This window comes from Panicum virgatum, chromosome 5N, assembly GCF_016808335.1.
Source record: "Panicum virgatum strain AP13 chromosome 5N, P.virgatum_v5, whole genome shotgun sequence".
In the NCBI taxonomy this organism is placed as follows: Eukaryota; Viridiplantae; Streptophyta; class Magnoliopsida; order Poales; family Poaceae; genus Panicum; species Panicum virgatum.
In genome coordinates this window covers 6,448,596-6,470,864 of record NC_053149.1, presented here as the reverse complement: position 1 = coordinate 6,470,864, position 22,269 = coordinate 6,448,596, and the positions used below count along the sequence as shown (strand labels likewise).

At 50.7% G+C, this 22,269-nt stretch overlaps 3 protein-coding genes and 1 non-coding gene across 4 annotated transcripts; 2 read left to right on the top strand and 2 right to left on the bottom strand.

Annotated features, from left to right (window-relative positions):
• Window positions 1-2,700: 2,700 nt before the first annotated feature.
• On the top strand, window positions 2,701-6,560 carry LOC120673787 (rhamnogalacturonan I rhamnosyltransferase 1-like). The gene is made up of 8 exons (XM_039954792.1): window positions 2,701-3,265; window positions 4,033-4,100; window positions 4,218-4,306; window positions 4,515-4,677; window positions 4,760-5,049; window positions 5,138-5,342; window positions 5,416-5,573; window positions 5,773-6,560. The coding sequence occupies exons 1-8, from the start codon at window positions 3,004-3,006 to the stop codon at window positions 6,017-6,019; spliced, it is 1,482 nt and encodes a 493-aa protein (XP_039810726.1). The 5' UTR covers window positions 2,701-3,003; the 3' UTR covers window positions 6,020-6,560.
• A 474-nt stretch (window positions 6,561-7,034) lies between these two features.
• On the bottom strand, window positions 7,035-7,106 carry TRNAC-GCA. The gene has a single exon. It is a non-coding gene; the product is annotated as a tRNA-Cys (tRNA).
• A 32-nt stretch (window positions 7,107-7,138) lies between these two features.
• On the bottom strand, window positions 7,139-9,051 carry LOC120674469. Its single transcript, XM_039955648.1, has 4 exons — window positions 8,193-9,051; window positions 7,897-7,992; window positions 7,581-7,648; window positions 7,139-7,425 (listed from the first exon to the last, which is right to left on the bottom strand). The coding sequence occupies exons 1-4, from the start codon at window positions 8,733-8,735 to the stop codon at window positions 7,284-7,286; spliced, it is 849 nt and encodes a 282-aa protein (XP_039811582.1). The 5' UTR covers window positions 8,736-9,051; the 3' UTR covers window positions 7,139-7,283.
• Window positions 9,052-11,188: 2,137 nt separating this feature from the next.
• Window positions 11,189-13,507, top strand: LOC120674468. Its single transcript, XM_039955647.1, has 4 exons — window positions 11,189-11,837; window positions 11,908-12,083; window positions 12,239-12,360; window positions 12,460-13,507. The coding sequence occupies exons 1-4, from the start codon at window positions 11,189-11,191 to the stop codon at window positions 13,505-13,507; spliced, it is 1,995 nt and encodes a 664-aa protein (XP_039811581.1).
• The last annotated feature ends 8,762 nt before the right edge of the window (window positions 13,508-22,269 follow it).

Genomic DNA, 22,269 nt, shown 5'->3' with positions numbered 1-22,269 from the left:
TTAACGATAGCACCATGAGTACAAAGGGTACTCGCAGGACTTATCCGATATGGGTATATACTTGCCCGACCTCAAGGAAAATGCATTTGGTTAGTAGCAAAGATAGGTCATGGTTTGTAATTTTGCATAAAGAGGCATCTAACTTTGATCAAGTTATGATAAGCAAAAGACAAGCATCTATAATCTCTAAGTTATTCATCAAAACAATTGCATAAGTAAAGTGATCATGTATACTTGAGATCAATCTTCCATGAACTCCATCACGAGACTCTACAATGGGGCGAACCTCAAAGAGCGTGCTCACTGTCAGAGAGCGCGGCTATTGCAATAGATTAAAGATTCTGCAGAGGTGTACAACTTTACCCACACGAGGACAAGACCAACGACCATACACATGGCCAAGGATAAATGTTGATTCATGCCTCAACCTTTCACACAAACACAACTGCCTATGAGCGAACGGTCGGGAAGGACAAGTGCACCGGAATCGCCGATCACACTCCATCACGACCCGCACCGAATCCGATCAAGACAAAGTGTGACTTATGCTAGGTGGCTTACCTTCCCATGATTAAGCATGTGGTTCGTACGGAAAAGTGCTCAAGAGACCGGCGACCAAAGAGACGGTCCTTAACCAACTCAAGCAAGACTAACCATTTGGACTCCTTTCCATCATGGCCCTACCATTCTTGCTCATGTCCGAATCATAATTCATAGTTGCTCACATTTTATTCATCCTCAACTAGGAAGGTAGAATTAATCAAGCATCCTATAACTCGCGAGCGGTGGTGCCCTTGCCACCTCTCGTCTTCTACCGAAGCTAAGCATGGCTAAGCATATAATTCGTGACTCCTAAACAAGCATACTCACCTAGATGATAGTGTTCTAAACAAGGTTGGTAATGCATCAAATAGGTTCTAAGCAAACATTTATATATATATAGTAACTTATGCACAATCAAGACTCATATACTTCATTGATCCAAAATATAGGATAAAAGATGCTTAGGTGCCTGCCTTGAGTCACAAAGGTAGTGTCGTCTCCCACGGGCTCCGACTCGTGCTCACCCGCCTCTTGATCCGGCGTCTCGGTCTCTACACGAGTGCAATGATGCTTGATAAGTAAATATGCCATGGATGATTGCAATGCGATGCAAATGATATGAGAAACATGATTTATTAGTGCAAAACTATGATAAAAGAGGCTAAATATATAGTACATATGGGGATCAAGTGTAACTAAAAGCAATGGGATTAAATAACTATCAAATGGCCATTTTATAGGGGTTCTCGGACACTCTGGACTTTTAGTCCGGACACTCCGGGCAGTCAACCCGGATAGTCCGCGTTTCAGCCCGGGATAGTCCGAACCCCCGGGCTTTTCTACAGTAACTCCGGACTTTCCGGCAGCTCGACGTATGAACATTGAAATATCTGTTCCCGGTGATTCCGACCTCGGTTTGGGGTGATGTTTGTTTCTATGGGTTCGTAGGAATGTGGGAAGTCTATTTTGATAGCTAAATCCAACATGCATTAGGGTTTGAGAGCTCTAGGTCATCAATAGTGAGAGGGGCTCTAATGGCTCAAAACCTAGGGCAATGGAGATGGATCGGGGAAGGGGATGAGCTTACCTGGGTCAAGTACTACCTCAGCAAGAGTTCTTAGGTTGAGGAGAAGGCTTGGTGAAGCTCGAGCTCGTTCTTCTTGCTTGAAGCTTGTGGAAGATGGAGGAAGAGCTTGGGGAAGCTCCAAGGAGAGGAAGGGGGATGGTGCAGCTCTTCGGCGTCGATCTCCGGCGTGGCTCCGGTGAAGCTCCGGCGAGGTGGTCCTTCAATGGTAGAGGAGAAGGGGAAGATCCTCCATGGCTTGGTTAGAGAGAGTGGGTTGGAGAGAGGGAGAGTGAGGAAGAATGAGCAGGAAAGGGGAGGGTGCTGGTGTATGTGGGCTTGGGCTGACATGTGGGCCCGAGGGAGTGAGGTGGCATCTAAGTGGTTGTGTGCTGGACATGCGTCTACTATAGTACACACGGATACTCCGGGTTTCAGCCCGGATACTCCGGGTCAGCTCTAACCCGGACATTCCGGATTGAAAATCCGGACATACCGAAACAAAATCAATTTAAATTTATTTGATAATGCACCTGATGACATGATTTATACTCAAATTAGTTTTGGGCTGTTACAATATGGTTTTGGATATCATACTCATACACCAATGACACCATCTAAACCTGACATTGACCGTATTTTCTACCTTATCATATTTTTAAAACACCAAAAAAAATCAAAGAATTACGAAATTGCTCAAATTGTGTCGAGTACTTATGTCGTTTTGATTGTAGGTATCTAAAAAGTTAGATTTGGCAACATGTACACCCGATCTTTATTATGAAAAGCACTTTCTATATAAACACACTACTTTCTATGTAAAATAATATATTTCATATTTTTTGGAAGGAAACAATTCATCATCATAATTGTTATATAAAAAGTGTGCCATATCAGACACTTTGTCAACTACGCCCTCAGCTTTCCAGCTGCATACAGGGCTTGTCACTCACTCATCAGTCCTCACTGATGGCCGAGCCATACGGGCCAACTGACCAAATTAGTTGTTGATTATTAATCGCCGTGTTTGAGGGCGAGGCGAGGCTACGACTTACCACCCACCGAGGAGTGCGTGCGCCAAATGCTCACGTCGTGCCTACAGCCGCACGCGCCCGCCCGCCTCGTCCCACTCCTCGGTTTCTTCTTCCTCCACCGCGACGCCCGAGACCCGATCCCGCATTAAACTAATCATCGCCCAAAAGCCTCGCTAATCTCCTCCGTTCCCTTCGCATAAACGCCGTGGCCTCCCACGCCGCACCTTTTCATCGCAGCCGCCGCCTCCCTCCTTCCTGGTGCCGCCACCTGCTGGTGGTATAGCACTAGCAGGGGTGGTGGTGTGCGGGTTGGGACTCGGCGGGAGTTGGGAGGGAGGTTGGTGGAGCCGTGGAGGCCGCGGGATGGGGGCCGGCGGCGGAGGGGGCCGGCGGAGGCGGGCGTGGCGGTGGGCCATGCGGGCGGCGGCCAGCGCCGTGCTGTGGACAGCGGTCGTGCAGCTCGCCTCCATCGTCGGGCTGTTCCGCCCGCGGGTCTTCGCGGACTGCGGCGGCGGCGGAGGCGCGGCGGGAGCCGGACTGGCCGCCGCCGCCGCGGGGCTCGCCGCGCTCGCCAGCGAGGACAGCGTCGCGGCGAAGCTCTCACCGCCGGCGCTCGTGCCCAAGAGTGAGTGGCTCGTTCGTTTCTCTCGCCTTGGCCCCTCCGTGCAGCATCTCCTCGCCTTCCTTTTCCGTACCGGTGATCTAGGGGGGAGCTCGGTGCGCTCCGATTTGGGTAGGCCAGGGGTCAAATGCGGCAGTTCCGTGGTCAGAGCAGCGGCATTTCCGGGTCGATTCGGCTCGATCGCGAGCTCGAATTGGCGGTTTTAAAGCGAATTTGGTGCCCTTTTGGGATCTCTGACCTGCGGTGTATACATCCTAAAATTCACGATTGCTTGTTTCATATGTTGCCCTTTTGGGATCTCGGGTTTCAACTGTATGAAATCATATCTTGCATACAGTGCTTAGCCCGACGCTCCGAAGGAACTCTGCAATTTCATACGGTGCAATGATCAGGGATTCAGGGGACTTCTTCATTACAGTGAAGATTTGTACTAGACCCTGAGTATAGTTCTATCTAAGGATGCAAGTGGGTACCCAATGGTGTTTTTTGGGTCAGCTAATTAATTATGATGGCATGCCATTCTAGTTCATTTCTCCTCCCAAATTATTTATGCATAATGTCATTCTAGTTCATTTTATCAGCTTTTTGGGTCGACCCAATGATCCAAAAATTATCTAATTTGCATCCCTAGTTCTATCCCTCAAGACATGTGCTGTGGTGATAGGCAACTTCCTTCTAGCCATGCATCACTAAGATGCCAATTGCTTTTCTTGTTTTATCAGCCTTCCTGGTGGTACTAGAGCTGATTAGGTTGGTGTTACTTTCTACAGGAATTTATAAAAGCAATGGTTACCTACGAGTGACTTGCAATGGTGGTCTCAATCAAATGCGAGCTGGGGTTCGTAACTCATCTTTAGTAGCTTAGTGCAGGTTTATCTCCTGGTTTCATGCTGTGAGCCAGAATTGTTGTTCATTCGTCATTCTATCTGAAGTTTATAGAAATTTTATGGTGCAGATATGTGATATGGTGACTATAGCACGCCATCTAAATCTAACTCTAGTGGTCCCTGAACTGGACAAAAAGTCTTTTTGGGCTGATCCGAGGTATGATTTTCCATATAACATTGTCTTTACAAGATCAATGCTGTATTTGTTTGATGAGCTGTTTATCTTTTGCTTTTGCTTCTAGAAACTACATTCATCTACATGTTTCAGAATAAGCTATGATTTATGTGTAGAAATGTTATTGAATTTGACATAATTCTTTTCTTATCTGCTCCTTGTACAATACTTTGTTATTTTGATTTTGCAGTGATTTTGGAGATATTTTTGATGTGGATCACTTCATTAGTTCCCTGAGAGATGAGCTTATGATCGTTAAAGAACTGCCTTTGAAACTCCAGTTAAGAACTAAGAAAAGACTATACTCAATGCCTCCTGTCAGCTGGTCGAATGAAACGTACTACCTGAAGCGGGTAATCTTTATTATTTCCTACTGCAGAGTGTAGGATGAAATTAGCAGCATAGAAAGAGTGATAACAGGCACGTCTTTTGTAGATATTACCACTTGCAAGGAAGCACAAAGTGATCCATTTTGATAAATCAGATGCTCGCCTTGCAAACAATGGCCTTCCAATTCAGCTCCAGATGCTGCGTTGCCGTGTAAACTTTGAGGCTTTGAGATTCACTCCACAGATTGAGGCCCTTGGCAAAAAACTTGTCTCCACCCTCCAGAGAAATGGGCAATTTGTTGTGCTTCATTTGCGCTATGAAATGGACATGCTCTCCTTTTCAGGCTGCACACATGGCTGCTCTAGTAAAGAAACCGAGGAGCTCACTAGAATGAGGTTTGTGTTTTGCATTATTACTTGGTATATATTCTCTGTGCTACTTTGATGCTACACTAGATATAAACCAAACAGATTTGTACTGCAGATACGCTTATCCATGGTGGAAAGAAAAGGAGATCGATTCTGAAGCAAAGAGGCTTCAGGGACTTTGCCCCCTCACACCAGAAGAAATTACTCTAGTTCTTAAAGCTCTAGGATTCACAAAAGATACACTGATATACATTGCTTCTGGTGAAATTTACGGTGGTGAAAGGCGCTTGGCTGCGCTCAAGGCTGCATACCCTAAACTAGTGAGCACTTCTCTACTAGTAATTGTTCTGAAGATCTTTTACTTGGATGCTAACTTGCTCAGTTTTATCTTAGGTGAGGAAGGAGAAAATTTTATCTCCTGATGAATTGCAGCCATTCCAGAACCATTCAACGCAGATGGCAGCACTGGATTACATGGTTTCTTTGGCAAGTAATATTTTCATTCCCAGCTATGATGGAAATATGGCAAGGGTTGTTGAAGGTCACCGCAGGTCTGCATCTTTGTATTTTCATGGGAATTTTACTTGTATTTTCCTTTTTATTGTATAATACATTGTTACCAGTCTATCTATAAAAGTATAGCTTATGTCAATTTTGAATTCTTTGTGGAAAAAAAAAACTGTCTCTACCATCACAATTTGAAATCTACCACTGCTATGGTTGAAAAATTCTTTGCTGGTCTATTTTCAGGTATATGGGTTTTCGCAAGACCATTGTATTGGACAGAAAGAAGCTCGTTGAACTCTTGGACCTTTTCCAAGGAGGTGCACTATCTTGGGATGAATTCTCAGGTGCAGTGAAGGAGGCACACAAGAGCCGCATGAGCCAACCTACAGAAAGAAAGATCATCCCTGGGCAGCCCAAGGAAGAGGACTATTTCTATGCTAATCCTCAAGAATGCCTTGGCTCCAATGGGGGATTTAGAGACGCTTCCTGACAATGCTTCCTGGAAACATGTTGCCAATGAATACTGGTGCCTCAATCTGATAGCACACCCGTTTGTTGTTGACACCATCACCTTTGTACAGCTGACGAAAGGCCCTCTCTTGCTTACTAAGCATTACTTCAGGTACATGCAGGCTCACAAATCAAATGCTTACGACTAGAATCGTCACAGAAATAAAGCAGAAAAATGAAGCTGAAACCCGCTGGGTTCAGAAAGAAGAGATGCCGCTTATGCATCCAGTCTGCTCCTTTTCCACCATCTGTTATAGATGTTGTAATCCTTTTGTTCACCAGTCAGCTTTTTCATCCCGCTGTTTCACACTCCCATTTTGCTGTCCCCCAATTTTTATTTTTTTTGAGGGGCAGCATCCCTGATGATGCCCCAGTAGGAAGCTCAGTTTCCTGAAAGTTTCTTGTACTAGCCAGTCACCAAAACCATCAAGATCCTCAACTGATACAGACAGTTTCTGACAAATTACTCTGGAGTGTTGGCCCCTTGAATTAATGGCGATTGAGCAGTAGTTTTGTTTGCAGCATCTGATCCATAGATTTTGTGCTTATTTTATCGAACAAGATGGTGCAGAGAGAATGTTGATACGGCTGTCTTCATGCCTTGTTCTGTACATGGACGTGCAACTTGAAACGGATCAGCTGGTTCCTACTTGGCTTGCACGCCCAGTCTCAACCAAATGGCAATGATCATTTGGCAGTTTGGTACGTAGCACGGTAGCAGCAGGGAAGAATGTGAAATTGCATTCTTTTACTACTGTCATTTGACGTGAGTGTGGCAATGATTCCTCCTCGATGCAAATAATTTTAGGAGTCTTTCCAAGAGCGACAGTATTAATTCGCACTTTGTAAATTCACGGCGGACATGGTGAACCTCGCATTTTTTCCATAGGAAAAGAAAAAAAATGACACTATGAGGACATCGTTAAACTGGCAAAAAAAAAATTTGAAACGAAAACAAAGTGGCACTTATTTTTTGTTTCATAAAAAAACGAAACAGGGCCCAACCGGGTTCGAACTGGTGACCTCTTGATCTGCAGTCAAATGCTCTACCACTGAGCTATGGACCAAGTACAGCACTTAGCAATAATACGCCATTAGAAAACCGTAATAACAGCACTAAATAGTGCCACATAAGCTCCCCTTCTCCATTTCAGTAACTGTATGGAAAGGAAAAACTGCTATCGGATGGAGTACTGTAAGCAAGGTCGAGCCGACCGGCACACGTCGAGCCAAATCTAGCTATTTCATAGCGCGGCAGCGGCGTTGGAGTTGGAAAGCTGCAGCAGGAACTCGAGGAGGATGCGGTTGAAGAGCTTGGGATCCTCCTGCGCTGGCAAGTGCCCCGAGTTCGGAATCACCTTCACCATAGCCTTCTCCCCAAGCTTCCTGCGTGTATGCATTCGGGTCTAATTTTACAAATCATTTCACCTCTTTCAACCATGAAATACTCAAAATGTTGAACAAATACATAGAAGTTTAAAGGAGGAGTTCTGAACTGTTACGGAAAATAAAATCTGATTTGCAAGCAGAACAGAACTTACTCTTTCACTACGTATGCTTTCTCCAGCGGGAAGATCTGGTCGAACTCTCCCCATATGATCAACACTTCCTGCGCGTGGTTAATATCGATTAATTGCATGAACGTAATGTTTAACCATCACTCATATTTTTATATTTTAAGATGTGAGTTTTTTCTTTCTCTAAATCATTAGGTGCGCACCTAATTTTGTCAAACAACTCTATATACAGGTGGACAGTTGACTTGAATAATAGTGACTCAACTGTATCCACTTGGATCTCTATTCGCAATGTCAATGGTATGGGTCTCTCTATCTAGCATACTGCTCCTGTTCATACCAGAGGCAGAGGAGTAAGTTGGGAGCCTCCCGCTGTGGTCATCCCTTTAATGAGCTCGATCTTCTCTTCTCTTCTGTCCTCCAAGGATCTCTGCATGCATCAATGCAACTGTTATTTTCAGTCAGTTTTTTTAAACGGTTTTTTTTAAACGGGTTATTTGCAATCAGTGGTGATAATTTGCTTTCCTTGAGCTATTTAGGAGAAAAAAAGGTGATCTTTTTTGCTAGTTAAAAAGCAATTAGGCCAATCAGTGATGATATAAATATGTGCAACTCGAGGGGGGAAAAGGAAGCCTATAAAAATGTTGAAGCTTTGAGCCCCAGCGCCAGGCCGCCGCCGCCGCCGCCGACTCGTTGGCGCTGCTGCTGCTGCTGCAGCAGCGCGCGGGCCAGGTGGTACGCCACGATCCCGCCGTAGCTGGCGCCCACCACGTGCACCGTGCGCCCCGGGCCGAGGCCGGGGAGGTGCTGCCCGCCGGCGAGGAGCGCGGCGACGGCGGCGGCCTGGGAGGCCTCGGAGCGGGCCGGCGTGCGCGTGCGGGAGGCGCCGAAGAAGAGGAGCGTCGGGACCACCAGGTCGAAGTGGCGGGACAGCGGGCCCACCTGCGCCGCCCACTGCCACGTGGGGCCCGGGCCGAAGCCGTGGACGAGCACCACCACCGGCCGCTTCTGCTGCTGCTGCTGCTCCGTGGTGGTCGCCGTCGAAGGCAGGAGGGAGCGGTGGGCCCAGAAGTGGATGGTGGTGTCGGCGTCGACGGCGGCGGAGCCGGGGCGGAGGCCCGCGGAGGTGAACGCGCGCCAGAACACCGCGTCGAGCAGGGACACCACGCCGAACCCCATTGCCAATGCTAGCTCGGTTGCTTTTCCGCTCTGGCTCTCTGCACCCGGTACGGTATGTGCCTCGGCTTGATCAGAGCTCTGGCATAAATCAGCTAGCGATCATGTGGTGAATGGTGATAGTATAGAAGAATGAATTTCCCTGGTCTTGGGATTAGTTCTACAAGGGAGCAGGTAATTTGAGTAGGTGAGTAGATTTTTATAGTTGCGGCGGTGGGTTGAGAATTTGAATATGGAGTAGCTAGCACTATATGCTAGCACATGTTTGCAAAATGTATAGGAGTGTGAACGCTGATCACCTCATCAGTAACAGTAAGCAACTGCATTAGCTCCTTGAGTTCCCTTCTGTGCTGCCAACTTTGAAACTCCATCGTTTTACATGCACACATACGCGTTTCTAAAGATGGTTGTTCCGTTTGTTGACCTAAAGGCCGCTACGTTCAATCAAAGCTGAAGTGCACGGTTGCTGAAGAAATGCCATTTGCTGTCCCTTTTGGTCCTTCAGTTTCGTTTTGTGCAGTTTCGTTCAGACCTAATTTGTCTTTTGCCCCCACCACCCACCGACGACTCTTCGAGCTCATAGCCTTCTAGTGGCTGCTCTGTTCACCAAATGATTGATCTTCAATTCTTCATGCCATTCTTTTAAAGGTTTTAGGGAACGAAGCCCCCAGCCTTGCGTAAAGAACAGAAGAAGGCCGTGTTCAGCGTTCACAGCCCCGTCTTTTGGTGTAAAAATACCAACAGTTAGGGACAACTTTTTCAACAACCAAGCAGAAGGGAACATAAGAAAAGCAAAAGTAAAGAAAAAAAAAAACTAGAACTGATAGCACTCTTGGCGACGCCAACTTCCATCCCGTTCTTCGTCGTGAGACAGCCCACCAGGTCTGCAGGGACCTTCTCTAGATCCCAATTTGTCTTCACCAGAAGAAACTCTACAAGCTTCTAGTCCAACCTTCCATTTAAAATGTTCTTCTAGCTAGCTTCTTGTCCGATCATCATGTCATTCTATGTAGTTGTTTGGGTTTTCTGGATTGGTGCTATTACAATTTTTTAATTTTGAAGAAGTACTATTACCATTCGTCTATTTTGAGTCCTACTATATAATTTTTTACTTTTTTAATCGTGCTATTTTATACGTCTTTGATGCTCTTGGACCTACTCGCAGACCCGCGTATTTTCGTATGGCCCAAAATACCCCTGCTGCTTCTCCCCCTTCACTCACTGACATATGGGGCCCACACATCAGCTTCGCCTTCAACCTCCGGTGCCTCTTCTCTCCCACCCAGGGTTTAACTTTTCGGCGGTAAACTGGCGAAAAACCGGTGAATTTACCGTTTTCGGTAGGTACCGGGAAGTGGTATACCGGTGTTTTTCGGTATTTTTCGTTTCGAATTTCAAAATTTCAAAATAATTTATAAATAACCGTCATAAAAATCGGCAAAAGTTATGATAAAAAACTAGAGATTTTTATTAGCTTATAGCACCTGAAATCATTCAAATCTAAGTTGATTTGGTAGGTCAAATTGATGATTTGGTTTCGAACCCGTTAACCCGTTAAGAAAATATGTACTCCCTTTAACCCCTTATCCATTCCCACCGACAGCCCCTCATTCCCAGTTTCCCACCGACAGCTCCCTCCCTCCTGAAGCTCGGCGTGCCGCAGCCCTCAGCTCAGGCCGCCGATTGCAGCCGGTTTACCGGCCAGGAGCGCCAGTTTTCCGGCCGGCACGCGGCTGGTTTCCGACCGTGCCGCCGCCCTCAGCTCAGGCCGCCGGTTGCAGCCGGTTTGCCGGCCAGGAGCGCCGGTTTTCCGGCCGGCACGCGGCCGGTTTTCTGACCGTGCCGCCGCCCTCAGCTCAGGCCGCCGGTTGCAGCCAGTTTGCCGGCCAGGAGCGCCGGTTTTCTGGCCGGCACACGGCCGGTTTCCGATCGTGCCGCCGCCCTCAGCTCAGGCCGCCGGTTGCAGCCGGTTTGCCGGCCAGGAGCGCCAGTTTTCCGGCCGGCACGCGGCCGGTTTCTGACCGTGCCGCCGCCCTCAGCTCAGGCTGCCGGTTGCAGCCGGTTTGCCGGCTAGGAGCGCCAGTTTTCCGGCCAGCACGCGGCCGGTTTTCGACCGTGCCGCCGCCGGCGGTTTTCCCCACGGTGAGAGCATTTCTTTGATTTGTAAGTTCTCTGATTTCTTAGTTCTCTGATTCTTTTCCAGTGTTTCTTAGATTATATATCTATTTGAGGCATATCATTTGTGTGGATGTGTTTCATAAGTTGTAACAAGAATTGCTGAGAAATGGACATTAATATTTGTGTTGATCTGAAATAGGTTAGTGGGAAATGTGAGTTCATGATATCTTGATGAGAATGATAAGCACAGTACATGTTACGGTTATTTGTGTACCTAACCTTGCATGAATGTCTAGCGTATTTACTTACACTATACCTCGTTGCATCGTTGTAGGACAATGGCCGACATTGTGTGGCAGCATGGCCGAAAGGTCGGGAGTGGATTCAAATGCAATTATTGTGGCAGGGAGAAGGGTGGCGGAGGGGCAACAATGTTCAAACAACATTTGGCACATAGGGGAAGCGATGTGGCAGACTGCCCTTCGGTTCCACCGGATGTGAAGGCATACTTTATTGAGCAGTTGGACAGGAACAAAGATAGAGCAAGAGAAAGGGCCCGTCAAAAGGTATTGAGGGAAGCAGCAGCTAGGTCGTCGAACGTTGATGCAGAGCAGCTGAGGGGCGAGGGGTACGATGAGGACGAAGAGTTGCAGGCAGCACTAAGGCATTCAAGGCAGGAGCACGAGTTCATGCAGCAAGTTGGCCCAAGATATGAGAGGGGTGGTGGCTCTGGATCAGGACCAATGTCTTCGATGTTCACTAGGAGCCAGTCACATGTCCCTGAGAGGGTTAGGGACTACCACCTTGAGTTGAGCTCGGCTCCACGACAACAACGGATAGATACTGGACCATGGACTGCGAAGGGGAAGAGTAAGAGGGACCTTCTCGGGAGGGCATGGGCAAAGGCATGCCATGCTGTAGGTATTCCAGGACGGAAAGTCGATGACCCTTACTTCAGGGCTGCCATCTTGGAGACGCAAAATCAAGGTACATTTTGAATTATATGATTTTATTTTCGTCATTGTGATCTCAATACTTTATGTTTCCGTGACTGCAGGTGTTGGCATCAAAATACCATCAGGAAGGGATATTGATGGCAAGTATTTAGATGACAATGTGAATGAGATACATAACGAGATAGAGAAGTGGAAGGCCGAGTGGGAACATTGTGGCGTCACCCTCATGTGTGATTCCTGGATCAGGCCTATGCGGAACTCGGTTATCAATTTTTTGGTATATAGCGGGGGCACCATGTATTTCTTGAAGTCGATTGATGCATCGGGTGAAATACAAGACCACCAATTCTTATAACAGGTATTTCCTGCTTCACGCACTGAACATAGGCACAGTCGGCATCATACTCATCTATGCTTCATATTGTTGTGCAGGCGATCAAAGCACAGGTCCTCAAAGTGGGCAGTGAGAATGTTGTTCAGATAGTGACTGACAATGGATCGAATTATAAAAAGGCCTGTAACATGCTCACTGATGAGTTCCCTCACATCGCATGGTAGCCTTGCCTTGCCCACACCATAAACCTTATGCTCAAGGACATAGGCAAGTGGTCGGACCATGAAGCAACCATTGAAAGCGCGCAATGCATTTGCAGCTGGCTCTACAACTCAAACAATCTTCACAACATGATGAGGGATGCTGTTGGTGGGGAGTTGGTCAAATGGAATGCAACTAGATTTGGGACCAACTACATGTTCCTTGAAAGCATGATGAAGAAGAAAGACAAGTTTATGTCATGGTTAGTCTCACCTCAATTCCAAAATTCACGCCACTTCCATACGCAGAATGGAAGGTACGCTTATGAGTGCATGACTAGTCTTGATTGGTGGACCAATATGGCAAATGTGATCAATGATGTTGAGCCTCTCTACATTTTCCTTCGATTTGCTGACCAAGATAAGATTTCAAATTTGGGTGAGGTACTAATGGAGTATCAAAACATGAGACATACATATAGCAGTAAGTTCACACATGACCCCAGCCACTTTAGACAGATCATGCAAGTGATAGATTCTAGGATGACCACTGTCATGTCAGGCACCTATGTGCAGACTGCTTGTGCTCTTAACCCTTATGTGGACTACACTATGGGCACAACACAGAGGGTGCTTCGTGAATTGCGTATGGGGCAGGACAAAATGTTGGATGCTGAAGGTGCCGCGGTCGCACTGCAGGAGTTTGAACTTTTCAGGAGGAAGCTAGGTGAGTTTTCTTCTGACACTGCGCGGTGCATGGCCATTGACTGTAAAACTTCAGCTGCTGCTTGGTGGGCTACGTTTGGGGAAGATGCACCAATGTTGTCTCAGGTAGCTCGATGCTTGTTGTCACAGTGTGTATCATCTAGTGGGTGTGAAAGGAACTGGAGCACATTTGCATACATCCACACCAAACTTCGCAATAGGCTGAGCCACAAGAAACTTGATAAAATGGTGTTTGCCAACTACAACCTCCGCCTCCGTCTCGAGCGTGCTAGTAAAGTGGCAGACTCCTCCGATTATGATCCAGTTAGCAGTTTCATGGATCTGTCTTTGTACCGTCAGCAATCAGCAATTGAACAATGGATGAATCAATCAAGGTCCAATGGAGACCCAGCTTTTGATGAAGACTCGGAGTTCAGTGACACGCTAGTGCCAAGCCAGTAGTTCACCAACATAGGACGTCAGCATGGTGAAAATGAAGATGTGGAAGTTTGGGCCGAAAAAACAGTAGGGGACACACATCTAGGAAAAAGGAAGAGTAAAATTAGTACTGTACAGAGAGAAGGGAAGAGAACCAGAACTGACGATGAGGAGGTCATTGGTACTGACGACAGCACACCTGAGCCTAGTGGTGATGATAATGACAGTGGTAACAATGATGGCAACGACGGTGGTGACAGTGATGGCAACGACGGTGCTGCTTCTGGTTGGCATCACGAAGGTACTATTGTGTTCATTGGTGAGGAGGACTACACCCATGCCACACAAGATACAGATCATGGACCACCCTCATCGCAACGATAGACAAGATCCGCACATACACGAGGTTGACAGGCCCTCCTTGCATATGATCAAGATAGCTCTAGCTCCTCCTCCACTGGTCAGCACTACAACCCCTACAACACTTCTCCACCTACAGGAGGCTTTGTATGGCCACCACCAGGGGCCATGAACCCTGCTGTTCTGTAGTCAGTTGCAGCGCTGCCTTACTTGCAACTTCACGGCTACACACCATATGGAGTTCCATATGGTCAGGGGTACGGACAACCTATGTACCCATATTTGCCAGAAACAAGTAAGCCGTATGAGGGACCACCGGGAGAGAGATATGAGGAGTGAAGAACACAGGTACTTAAGCAACCGAAAAGTTTTTATATCTATATTTCGCGTTTTCTAGTTATTCCATTCATTTCATACAAAATCTTCGTATGCAGAGACTATGCATTTGCTACATGGATTATGGATGGACAATACTTTTGATTACTGTGGACTTTGTACTTTGTACTAAGTACGTGTGCACTTTGGACATGAATTATGTGTTTCGTGTTTGTATTTCTCATTGTGTGCTGGAGTTTCTTATATGTTGTACATTACGATCTATCAATATTGACATAATTAGGCCAAACTCCCCAAAATTTTCAATTTTTTTCATAAATACATAATTTTCCACTCATTTTCCAACCATTTCCATCATTTTTCGGTGAAAAGCACTGGTATACTGGTATAATGCACCGAAATTTCGGCCGGTACACCGAAATTCCAAAATTTTGATTTTGACGGCCCTTACCGGTCGAAATTACTGGTAAACCGTGAAAATCGGACCGGTATACCGGTTTCGGTGCACACCAAAATTTCGGTTGAAAACGAAAATGTAAACCCTTCTCCCACCATAGAGCTCCCTCAGCTATGGCTCCACCTGCACCGCCTGATACTCCAGTGCCGGGTGCGCTTCCCAGCCTTCCCCCGAGATCCGTCCGCGGCCTGGTTCCACCCGCGCTGCCAAGCTCCGCGCACACCGGCGAGCTCCGCCCGCGCCGCCCGAGTTCCACCCCGCGCTGCCGAGCTCCACGCGCACCGACTGGCTACGCCCGTGCCTCCGAGCTCCACGTGCGCCGGTCGTGCCTCCGCCCGTGCCGCCCGAGGTCCACCCCGCGCCACTCCAAGCTCCTCCCCGCCGGAGCTTTGCCCCTCCCGCACCGGCGGAGCTCCAGCCTATCCATGCCGCTCCAAGCTCCGCCCGAGCGCCGCCTCCACATACACCACACCGGCTCGAGCTCTGCCTTCGCCTCCGCCGGCTATGCCCCCTGCCCGAGGGCGCAAGGCCAGGAGGGGGAGGGGCTCTCCCCGGCGAGGGAAGGATCTCGCCCTGTGGGGGAGCAGGCCGCCGGGGGGGAGGTGAGCAGCATGGTGGAGAGGAGGAGGTTGAAGGAGAAACTGACGTGTGGACCCCACATATCAATATCAATGAGTGAAGGGAGAGAAGCAGCAGGGGTATTTTGGGCCATACAAAAATGCACGGGTCTGTGAGTGGGCCAAGAGCATCAAAGATGTATAAAATGACATGGTTCAAAGAAGTGAAAAATTGTAATGGTAGAACTCAAAATAGACGAATAGTAATGATATTTTTCTAAAGTTAGAAAATTGTAATGGCACCAATCCAAAAAACCAACCCTAGTTCTTTGCAAGCGGGGCTTTAGCAGGGGCTAGTAGGGTCTCCTCGAACAGGCACCCTTTCTTCTCCCTGCGTCTCCCGTGCCTCACTTCTCTGGTTCTCGTTCGATGTCGATGCCAGAGCTGATGTTGCAGTTAGCACGCTAGACAGCCAATCCGGGCCCACAGCCGCAACCACTATGCTACTCCACCATTCCAGCAAAACCCCACCGCCCGCCATGGCCGTCCCTCCAAGAAGCACGTGCCGGTGCCCACCCCATAGGCGAGGCCGCCGGGCCACTGAGCCATGTAGGGGTGCCCGCGGTCGAGCTGGCCGTCGCACAATAGGGCCACGCAGGAGCGGCTGCGGTCGAGCCGGCCGCCGGACCGCTGCCACTGCCCGTCAATCAGCTTCATTGCCGGGCGCTGTCCGGCCCTGATCCGGAGCCTCCACCGTCCCCACTCACCAGATTGAGCTCGCTCATGGTGGATCCGCCAGTTTTCCCTATCGGACTGGCCTCCCTTGCGCGTGGGCGCTGTCGGCCGCCAGAGGGGATTCATCTCCATCGCCACCGCTTGTTTCTGCGACACTTCAGATTCAATGACTGGGTGAAGGCAAGCCACTTAGTCTTGTAGCGGGGACTTACCAGGAACTCATCCAACGCAAGATCAACAGTTAGATATGGATGAACAGTGCATATGCTACAATATCAAACACTACCTGTGCAACTGTGCTTTTGGTATAGTAACACTATAGTACCACCATTACAGTGTTTTTTCTTGTTTTTAGGGCAATTACATTGTGTCACTGAATCCGGCTTCGACTCGCTGAGTCCCGTCGCCTCTGTTCCCTCCCTAGCAGAAACGGATTTAGATTCATTGATGATTCGTTGCCAGGCGCTGTTCGGCCCCGATCCAGAGCCTCCGCCGTCCCTAGATCGAGCTCGCTCATGGTGGATCCACCGGTTTCCCTACCAGACTGGCCTCCCTTGCGCGTGGACGCTGTCGGCCGCTAGAGGGGACTCATCTCCACCGCCACCGCTTGTTTCTGCGAAACTTCAGATTCAATGACTGGATGAAGGCGAGTCACTTAGTCTTGTAGCAGTGACTTACCAGGAAGTCATCCACCGCAAGATCAACGGTTAGATATAGATGAACAGTATATATGCTACAATATCAAACACTGCCCATGCAACTGTGCTTTTGGTATAGTAACACTACAGTACCACCATTACAGTATTTTATCTTATCTTTTAGGGCAGTTACATTGTGTCATTGAATCCGGCTCCGACTCGCTGAGTCCCGTCGCCTCTGTTCCCTCCCTAGTAGAAATGGATTTTGATTCATTGACTTGCTGAAGGCAAGTCATCGAGCACTGTAGCGGTGACTTACCACCTCTGAACGATGAACGGTCAGATCTGCTGAACAGTTCCTGTGTTACACTAACATGCAACAGTGTTTTTGCTATAGTGGCTGCTACAGTACTATCGATACAGTGCCTTTCCTTGTCCTTTAACGCCAGCTGCGTTGTGACTTTGTCGGTACCCTGTAGCAGGGATACCCACTCCTACTGCACTAAGGCATGACTCGCGTAGTCATCTGTAACTATGCCATAAGGGGCGGAGCAGCCGGGCCCCACAGGTCAGGCTCCTTCCTCACCGGGCCAACGGCCCTGGACCCGCTCCCCGCTCTAGGATGGGTCCGGTGTCGCCACGTGTCCCTGAGGAGGGGAAACTCCGAGCCAACAGCCGAGGGCTCGGACCCCCATAGGGGTCCGGGACCACCCCGCGTCCGTCCGGACCTCCCACGCGCGTAGAGCCAACATACCGCCGGGGGGGTCCGGGGGCGCCACGTCTCCCGTAGGCGCGGGCGCGAGTCTTCCGCTGGAAGACTCGCCCACCCACCTCATTCAATGCGGGTGGTTGAGGCGTGCTCTGCCGCCGCGGCACGCGGGGCAGCCTTTGACAGGCCTCACTATAGACCGCGTATTACAGAGGTACACAGTGCAGCCGTCTGTGCCGCATCCGCGCAGAGCCCATCTGCCGCATTAATTGGATACGACGACACGTCACTTTTCCATCATACCGCCTACGCCGCAAGCTACACCCTGGCACCGTTTCGACAAGACAGGGCATGGATATGCTGGACGGAGGATTCCCAGGAGCAGAGCAAGGAAATCCAGGAATGAGATATCCTTCGCTTGCAACGCCATAATGTATGAACAATATGTTATTTTATACTACATCGATTGGGCCCACCTGTCGGGGACCCAATGGCCATGTACGCGCCTCCCTTGAGATATAAAAGGGAGGCGCTCGCTGCACTCCAGGTCACGCTAGACTAAGCTCTCTCAGATCCTCTTCAGACTCTCTCGAAACTAAGGGAACACAAGCAATACAACATACAGTGGACGTAGGGTATTACGCTCCGGCGGCCCGAACCACTCTAAACCTGCTGTGTTCATCGTGTTCTTCCAGCGAGATCGAACTAACCCTAGCTAACCCCCAAGTACTCACCATCTGGGTTAGGCGGGTGCATTACGCCACTCGGCTGTGGGTTTGCAGACCACGACATTTGGTGCACCAGGTAGGGGGAGGTTTAGCTGTTTTTAGTTCATCTCTTGCTCGTCTCCATGGTTCGGGTGGTTGAGCACTCCCACCACGGCGACGATGTGGAGATGACGGAGGGTGTAGCGTCATCTGCGCCACACGCCTCTCGCCTTCCTGCTCCAGGGCGACCGTGCCAGTGGGGCAGCCACCATCGGCGGCGGCGCGCGCTGCACGTCGGCAAGAGTCAGGGTGCCCGTCAAGGGCCCCCTCACAAGCTGCGAGCGGTGGAGCGCTGGCGGCAGCTAGGGAGTTGCTTCGCAACCCTCTGGCTGCTGCAGCCTCGCCAGATGCCCTGAGGCAGTGGCAGGACGACGTTGATCGTCTCCTCCATCTGGCTTAGGCCTCCCCCAGTTCTGCAAGGACTGGGCAATGACCTCCGCCTGGCAATGCGGTGGTACCCTACCACCAGCGCCAGGGCGGTGCGTCGGTGTCCGTGCGCTCCCCCAGCGTGAGGGGTGCACGAACAGAAGACCTGTGGGCAGAGCTCAACCGCAGGCGTGCGGGTAAGGATGCCCGCATCTCTGTGGAAAGGGCGCGAGAACGCCGCCTCAACATTGAGGGCCGCAACCTCAACGCCGACTTGGACGCAGCGTCGCCCAAGCCTCCGGTGAACGCCCGCATACAGGCGGGCACCCCGGTGGCTGGGGTGGGCTGCGCTGCACTGGCGGATCACCTCCGCGCGGTGGCATGGCTGTCCAAGTTCCACCCACACCTGCCGGAGAAGTACGACGGTACCACTAATCCGTCGGAATTCCTGCAGGTGTACGTTACCGCCATCACAGCCCGGACTTAGCTCATGAACCTCACTCCCAGGACGATTCAGTCCTGGGAGGAGCTCTGTGCGAGGTTCACAGCGAATTTCGCCAGTGCGTACCAGCAGCATGGTGTGGAGGCTCACCTCCACGCCGTGAGGCAGAAATCCGGAGAGACGCTCCGGGCATTCATCTCACGCTTCACCAAGGTACGGGGTACCATTCCTCGTATCTCTGACGCATCTATTATCACTGCTTTCCGCCAGGGGGTACGTGATGAAAAGATGCTCGAGAAACTGGCGACGCATGAGGTGGAAAGCGTTACCACGCTTTTCTCCCTGGATGACAAGTGTGCCAGGGCCGCGCATGGCACTCAGCCCCCCAAGACGGTGATGCCAAGGCTGGTGGCTCCGGGGCTACCGCCCAGGGCGGTGGCAAGAAAAATAAGAACAAGACCCGGAGTCGTGGGGAGCCACATCCCGGCGGTCCAGTCGCTGCGGCAGCGGCACCAACTGCTGCGGCAGCGGCTTGGGCCCAGAATGCGCATGGCAAACCCCCACGCCTGCAAGGTGGCAGCGGAGGTTCATGCCCAGTGCATCCCACGGCTCGCCACAGCGCCGCTGACTGCCGCGAGATCCAGAAACTCGCGAAGCGGGTCAGTGGGAGGCGTGAGCAGTCCTCCAAGGACGGCTCACCTCCTCCTCGCTAGCGGGATGGCAAGGAGAAAGCCTCAGATTGTGAGGCCGTTGCTGGGGAGAAGGAGCTGGGGTACCAATCCCCCGCTCGGGAGCTGAAGGGCGTTTACGACCGCGACAACTCCAACTCCGACAACGAGGAGCGCTGCAAGATGCTGTACGTAATGTACGGCGGCAGCTGGGAGCTTGTCTCCCGGCGGGACGTGAAGACCCTTCGCCGAGAGGTCCTTTCGGTGAAGCCGGGGGTCCCGAAGGCGGCGCCGCACCACAGGTGGATGAACACCACCATCTCTTTCGGGCCATCTGACTGCCCGGAGAACATGGCCGGGGCTGGTGTACTACCTCTAGTCACCGCCCCTGTCGTAGCCAACATCAGGCTCTATCACGTGCTGATAGACGGTGGGGCTGGCCTCAACGTCATCAGCTATGCAGCGTTCAAGCAGCTGCAGATCCCGGAGTCCAAGCTGACTCCCTCTCACCCATTCTCCGGAGTGGGCCCACATCCGGTGTTCCCTCTGGGGAGCATCACTCTGCCGGTCACGTTCGGGACCGAGGAGAACTTCCACACAGAGAGTGTCAAGTTCGATGTTGCGAAGGTGAACCTCCCGTTCAATACCATCATTGGCCGGCCGGCTCTCTACCGCTTCATGGACATTGCCCATTACGGGTATTTGGTCCTCAAGATGCCTTCCCCTGCCGGTGTCCTCACCGTGCGGGGCGACCGCATCGCTGCCGTCGCTGCAGTTGAGAAACTGCATGCTCTGGCGGTGGAGGCCGCACGTTCCGAGGAGGACCCATCCACCTCACAAGCCAGGGCGCCTGCAAAGGCACCTAAGGTTCAGCCGACCGATCCGGACAATGTTCCCGTGAAGACTGTGCAGATCGGAGCGGACTACTCCAGGACCACCCGCATCGCGGGAAACCTGGAGGAGAAATAGGAAGACGTGCACATCACTTTCCTCCGGGCAAATGTGGACGTGTTCGCCTAGGAACCGTCACAGATGCCTGGTATCCCCAGGGAAGTGATCGAGCACCATCTGAGGATCTACCCTGATGCCACGCCGGTACGCCAGAAACCTCGGAAGCAGTCCGTGGAGCGGCAGAACTTCATCCGTGAAGAAGTCCGCAAGCTGCTACATGCTGGCTTCATTGAGGAGGTCCATCACCCCGAGTGGTTGGCGAACCCGGTCTTCGTTCCAAAGGCCAACATGAAGCTTCGGATGTGCATCGACTACACCAGCCTCAACAAGGCATGTCCTATAGACCCCTATCCTCTTCCACGTATCGATCAGTTCGTGGACTCCACCTCCGGGTGTGACCTTTTGTCCTTCCTAGATGCTTACTCTGGTTTCCACCAGATTCAGATGTCTAGAGAGGATAGAAAACATACTGCTTTTGTAATAGTGGATGGACTTTATTGCTATATTGTCATGCCATATGGTCTGAGGAATGCCTTACCCACGTTTATACGAGCTATAAACAAAACCTTCTGTAATCTAGTTGGAGATATTGTTGAGGTGTATGTTGATGACATTGTGGTCAAGACTAAGGTAGGGTCAACAGTAGTTGAGGACTTGTCCCTCGTCTTCGACCGGCTACGCGCCACGCGCACGAAGCTGAATCCCGAGAAGTGCATTTTCGGCGTCTCGGCAGGGAAGTTGCTGGGTTTCCTGGTCTCACACCGAGGCATTGAGGCAAACCCAGCCAAGATCAAGGCGATGAGGCCTCCTGGCCGCATAAAGGACGTCCAGAAGCTTACTGGATCTCTAGCCGCTCTTAGCCGCTTCATTTCGAGGCTGGCTGAGAGGGCCCTCCCCTTCTTCAAGCTATTGAGGAGGTCCGGTCCATTCTCTTGGACCGAAGAGGCTGAACAAGCCTTCCAGGAGCTGAAGCAGCACCTCACCTCACTGCCAGTATTGGTGGCTCCAGAGCCAGGTGAGACGTTGTTTTTGTATCTTGCTGCGTCTGCAGAGGCGGTCAGCAAGGTGCTGGTCGCCGAGAGGACGGAGCAAGCTCGCCAGGGGGACACCAGGGTCTCCCCGGCCAAGGATGGTGAGATGGACCCTGGACATGGGGGTCCGGCAACCACTCCTCTGTCTGAAGGACCGGACCCCGGACAAGGGGGTCCGTAGGAGCCTTGTCCCAGTGGGAACCCAGAACCGCTGGGGACCCAAGGACCTGACGCGGTGGATAAGGGCGAGCCGGACCCAGTCGCCAGGGTCCGGACAATCCAGAAGCCAGTCTACCACGTCAGCGAAGTCCTCCACGAGGCAAAGGCCAGGTATCTTGAGACGCATAAGCTTATCTATGCCATACTTATTGCATCCAAGAAACTGCGCCACTACTTTCAGGCACACAGAGTTGTCGTAGTGACCTCTTACCCGCTAAGAGCGATCCTGCACAACTCCAACGCCATGGACAACATCGCCAAGTGGGCAGCAGAGTTGGCTGAGTTCCAGCTGGAGTTCCAGCTCCGCCATGCAGTTAAGAGCCAAATCCTGGCTGATTTCATAGCAGAATGGACTCCTTCCCCAAGCAATTCTGGGGGTCCGGACCTCAACGCCGGACACCCGGAGCCAGAAGTCAGGACACCAATCTTCACCGAGCCCCACTGGACACTCTTCTTCGACGCGTCCGTCCGCAAGCGGTGGGCTGGAGCTGGTGTTGTCCTCATCGACCCAAACAGAGATCAGCTGAAGTACATGGTGCACCTTGAGTTC

What these genes read in the sequence shown, in the direction of transcription:
- LOC120674468 (XM_039955647.1), top strand. Translation starts at nt 11,189, where the DNA reads ATGGCCGACATTGTGTGGCAGCATGGCCGAAAGGTCGGGAGTGGATTC. An exon ending in CTTGGAGACGCAAAATCAAG is followed by an intron (nt 11,838 to 11,907) that starts GTACATTTTGAA and finishes CCGTGACTGCAG; the next exon opens with GTGTTGGCATCAAAATACCA. An exon ending in GAGTTCCCTCACATCGCATG is followed by an intron (nt 12,361 to 12,459) that starts GTAGCCTTGCCT and finishes ATGCATTTGCAG; the next exon opens with CTGGCTCTACAACTCAAACA.
- LOC120673787 (XM_039954792.1), top strand. Translation starts at nt 3,004, where the DNA reads ATGGGGGCCGGCGGCGGAGGGGGCCGGCGGAGGCGGGCGTGGCGGTGG. An exon ending in TCTTTTTGGGCTGATCCGAG is followed by an intron (nt 4,307 to 4,514) that starts GTATGATTTTCC and finishes TTGATTTTGCAG; the next exon opens with TGATTTTGGAGATATTTTTG. An exon ending in AGGCTGCATACCCTAAACTA is followed by an intron (nt 5,343 to 5,415) that starts GTGAGCACTTCT and finishes GTTTTATCTTAG; the next exon opens with GTGAGGAAGGAGAAAATTTT.
- LOC120674469 (XM_039955648.1), bottom strand. Translation starts at nt 8,735, where the DNA reads ATGGGGTTCGGCGTGGTGTCCCTGCTCGACGCGGTGTTCTGGCGCGCG. An exon ending in AACTTACTCCTCTGCCTCTG is followed by an intron (nt 7,649 to 7,896) that starts GTATGAACAGGA and finishes AACCACGCGCAG; the next exon opens with GAAGTGTTGATCATATGGGG. An exon ending in AAAGCATACGTAGTGAAAGA is followed by an intron (nt 7,426 to 7,580) that starts GTAAGTTCTGTT and finishes GCATACACGCAG; the next exon opens with GAAGCTTGGGGAGAAGGCTA.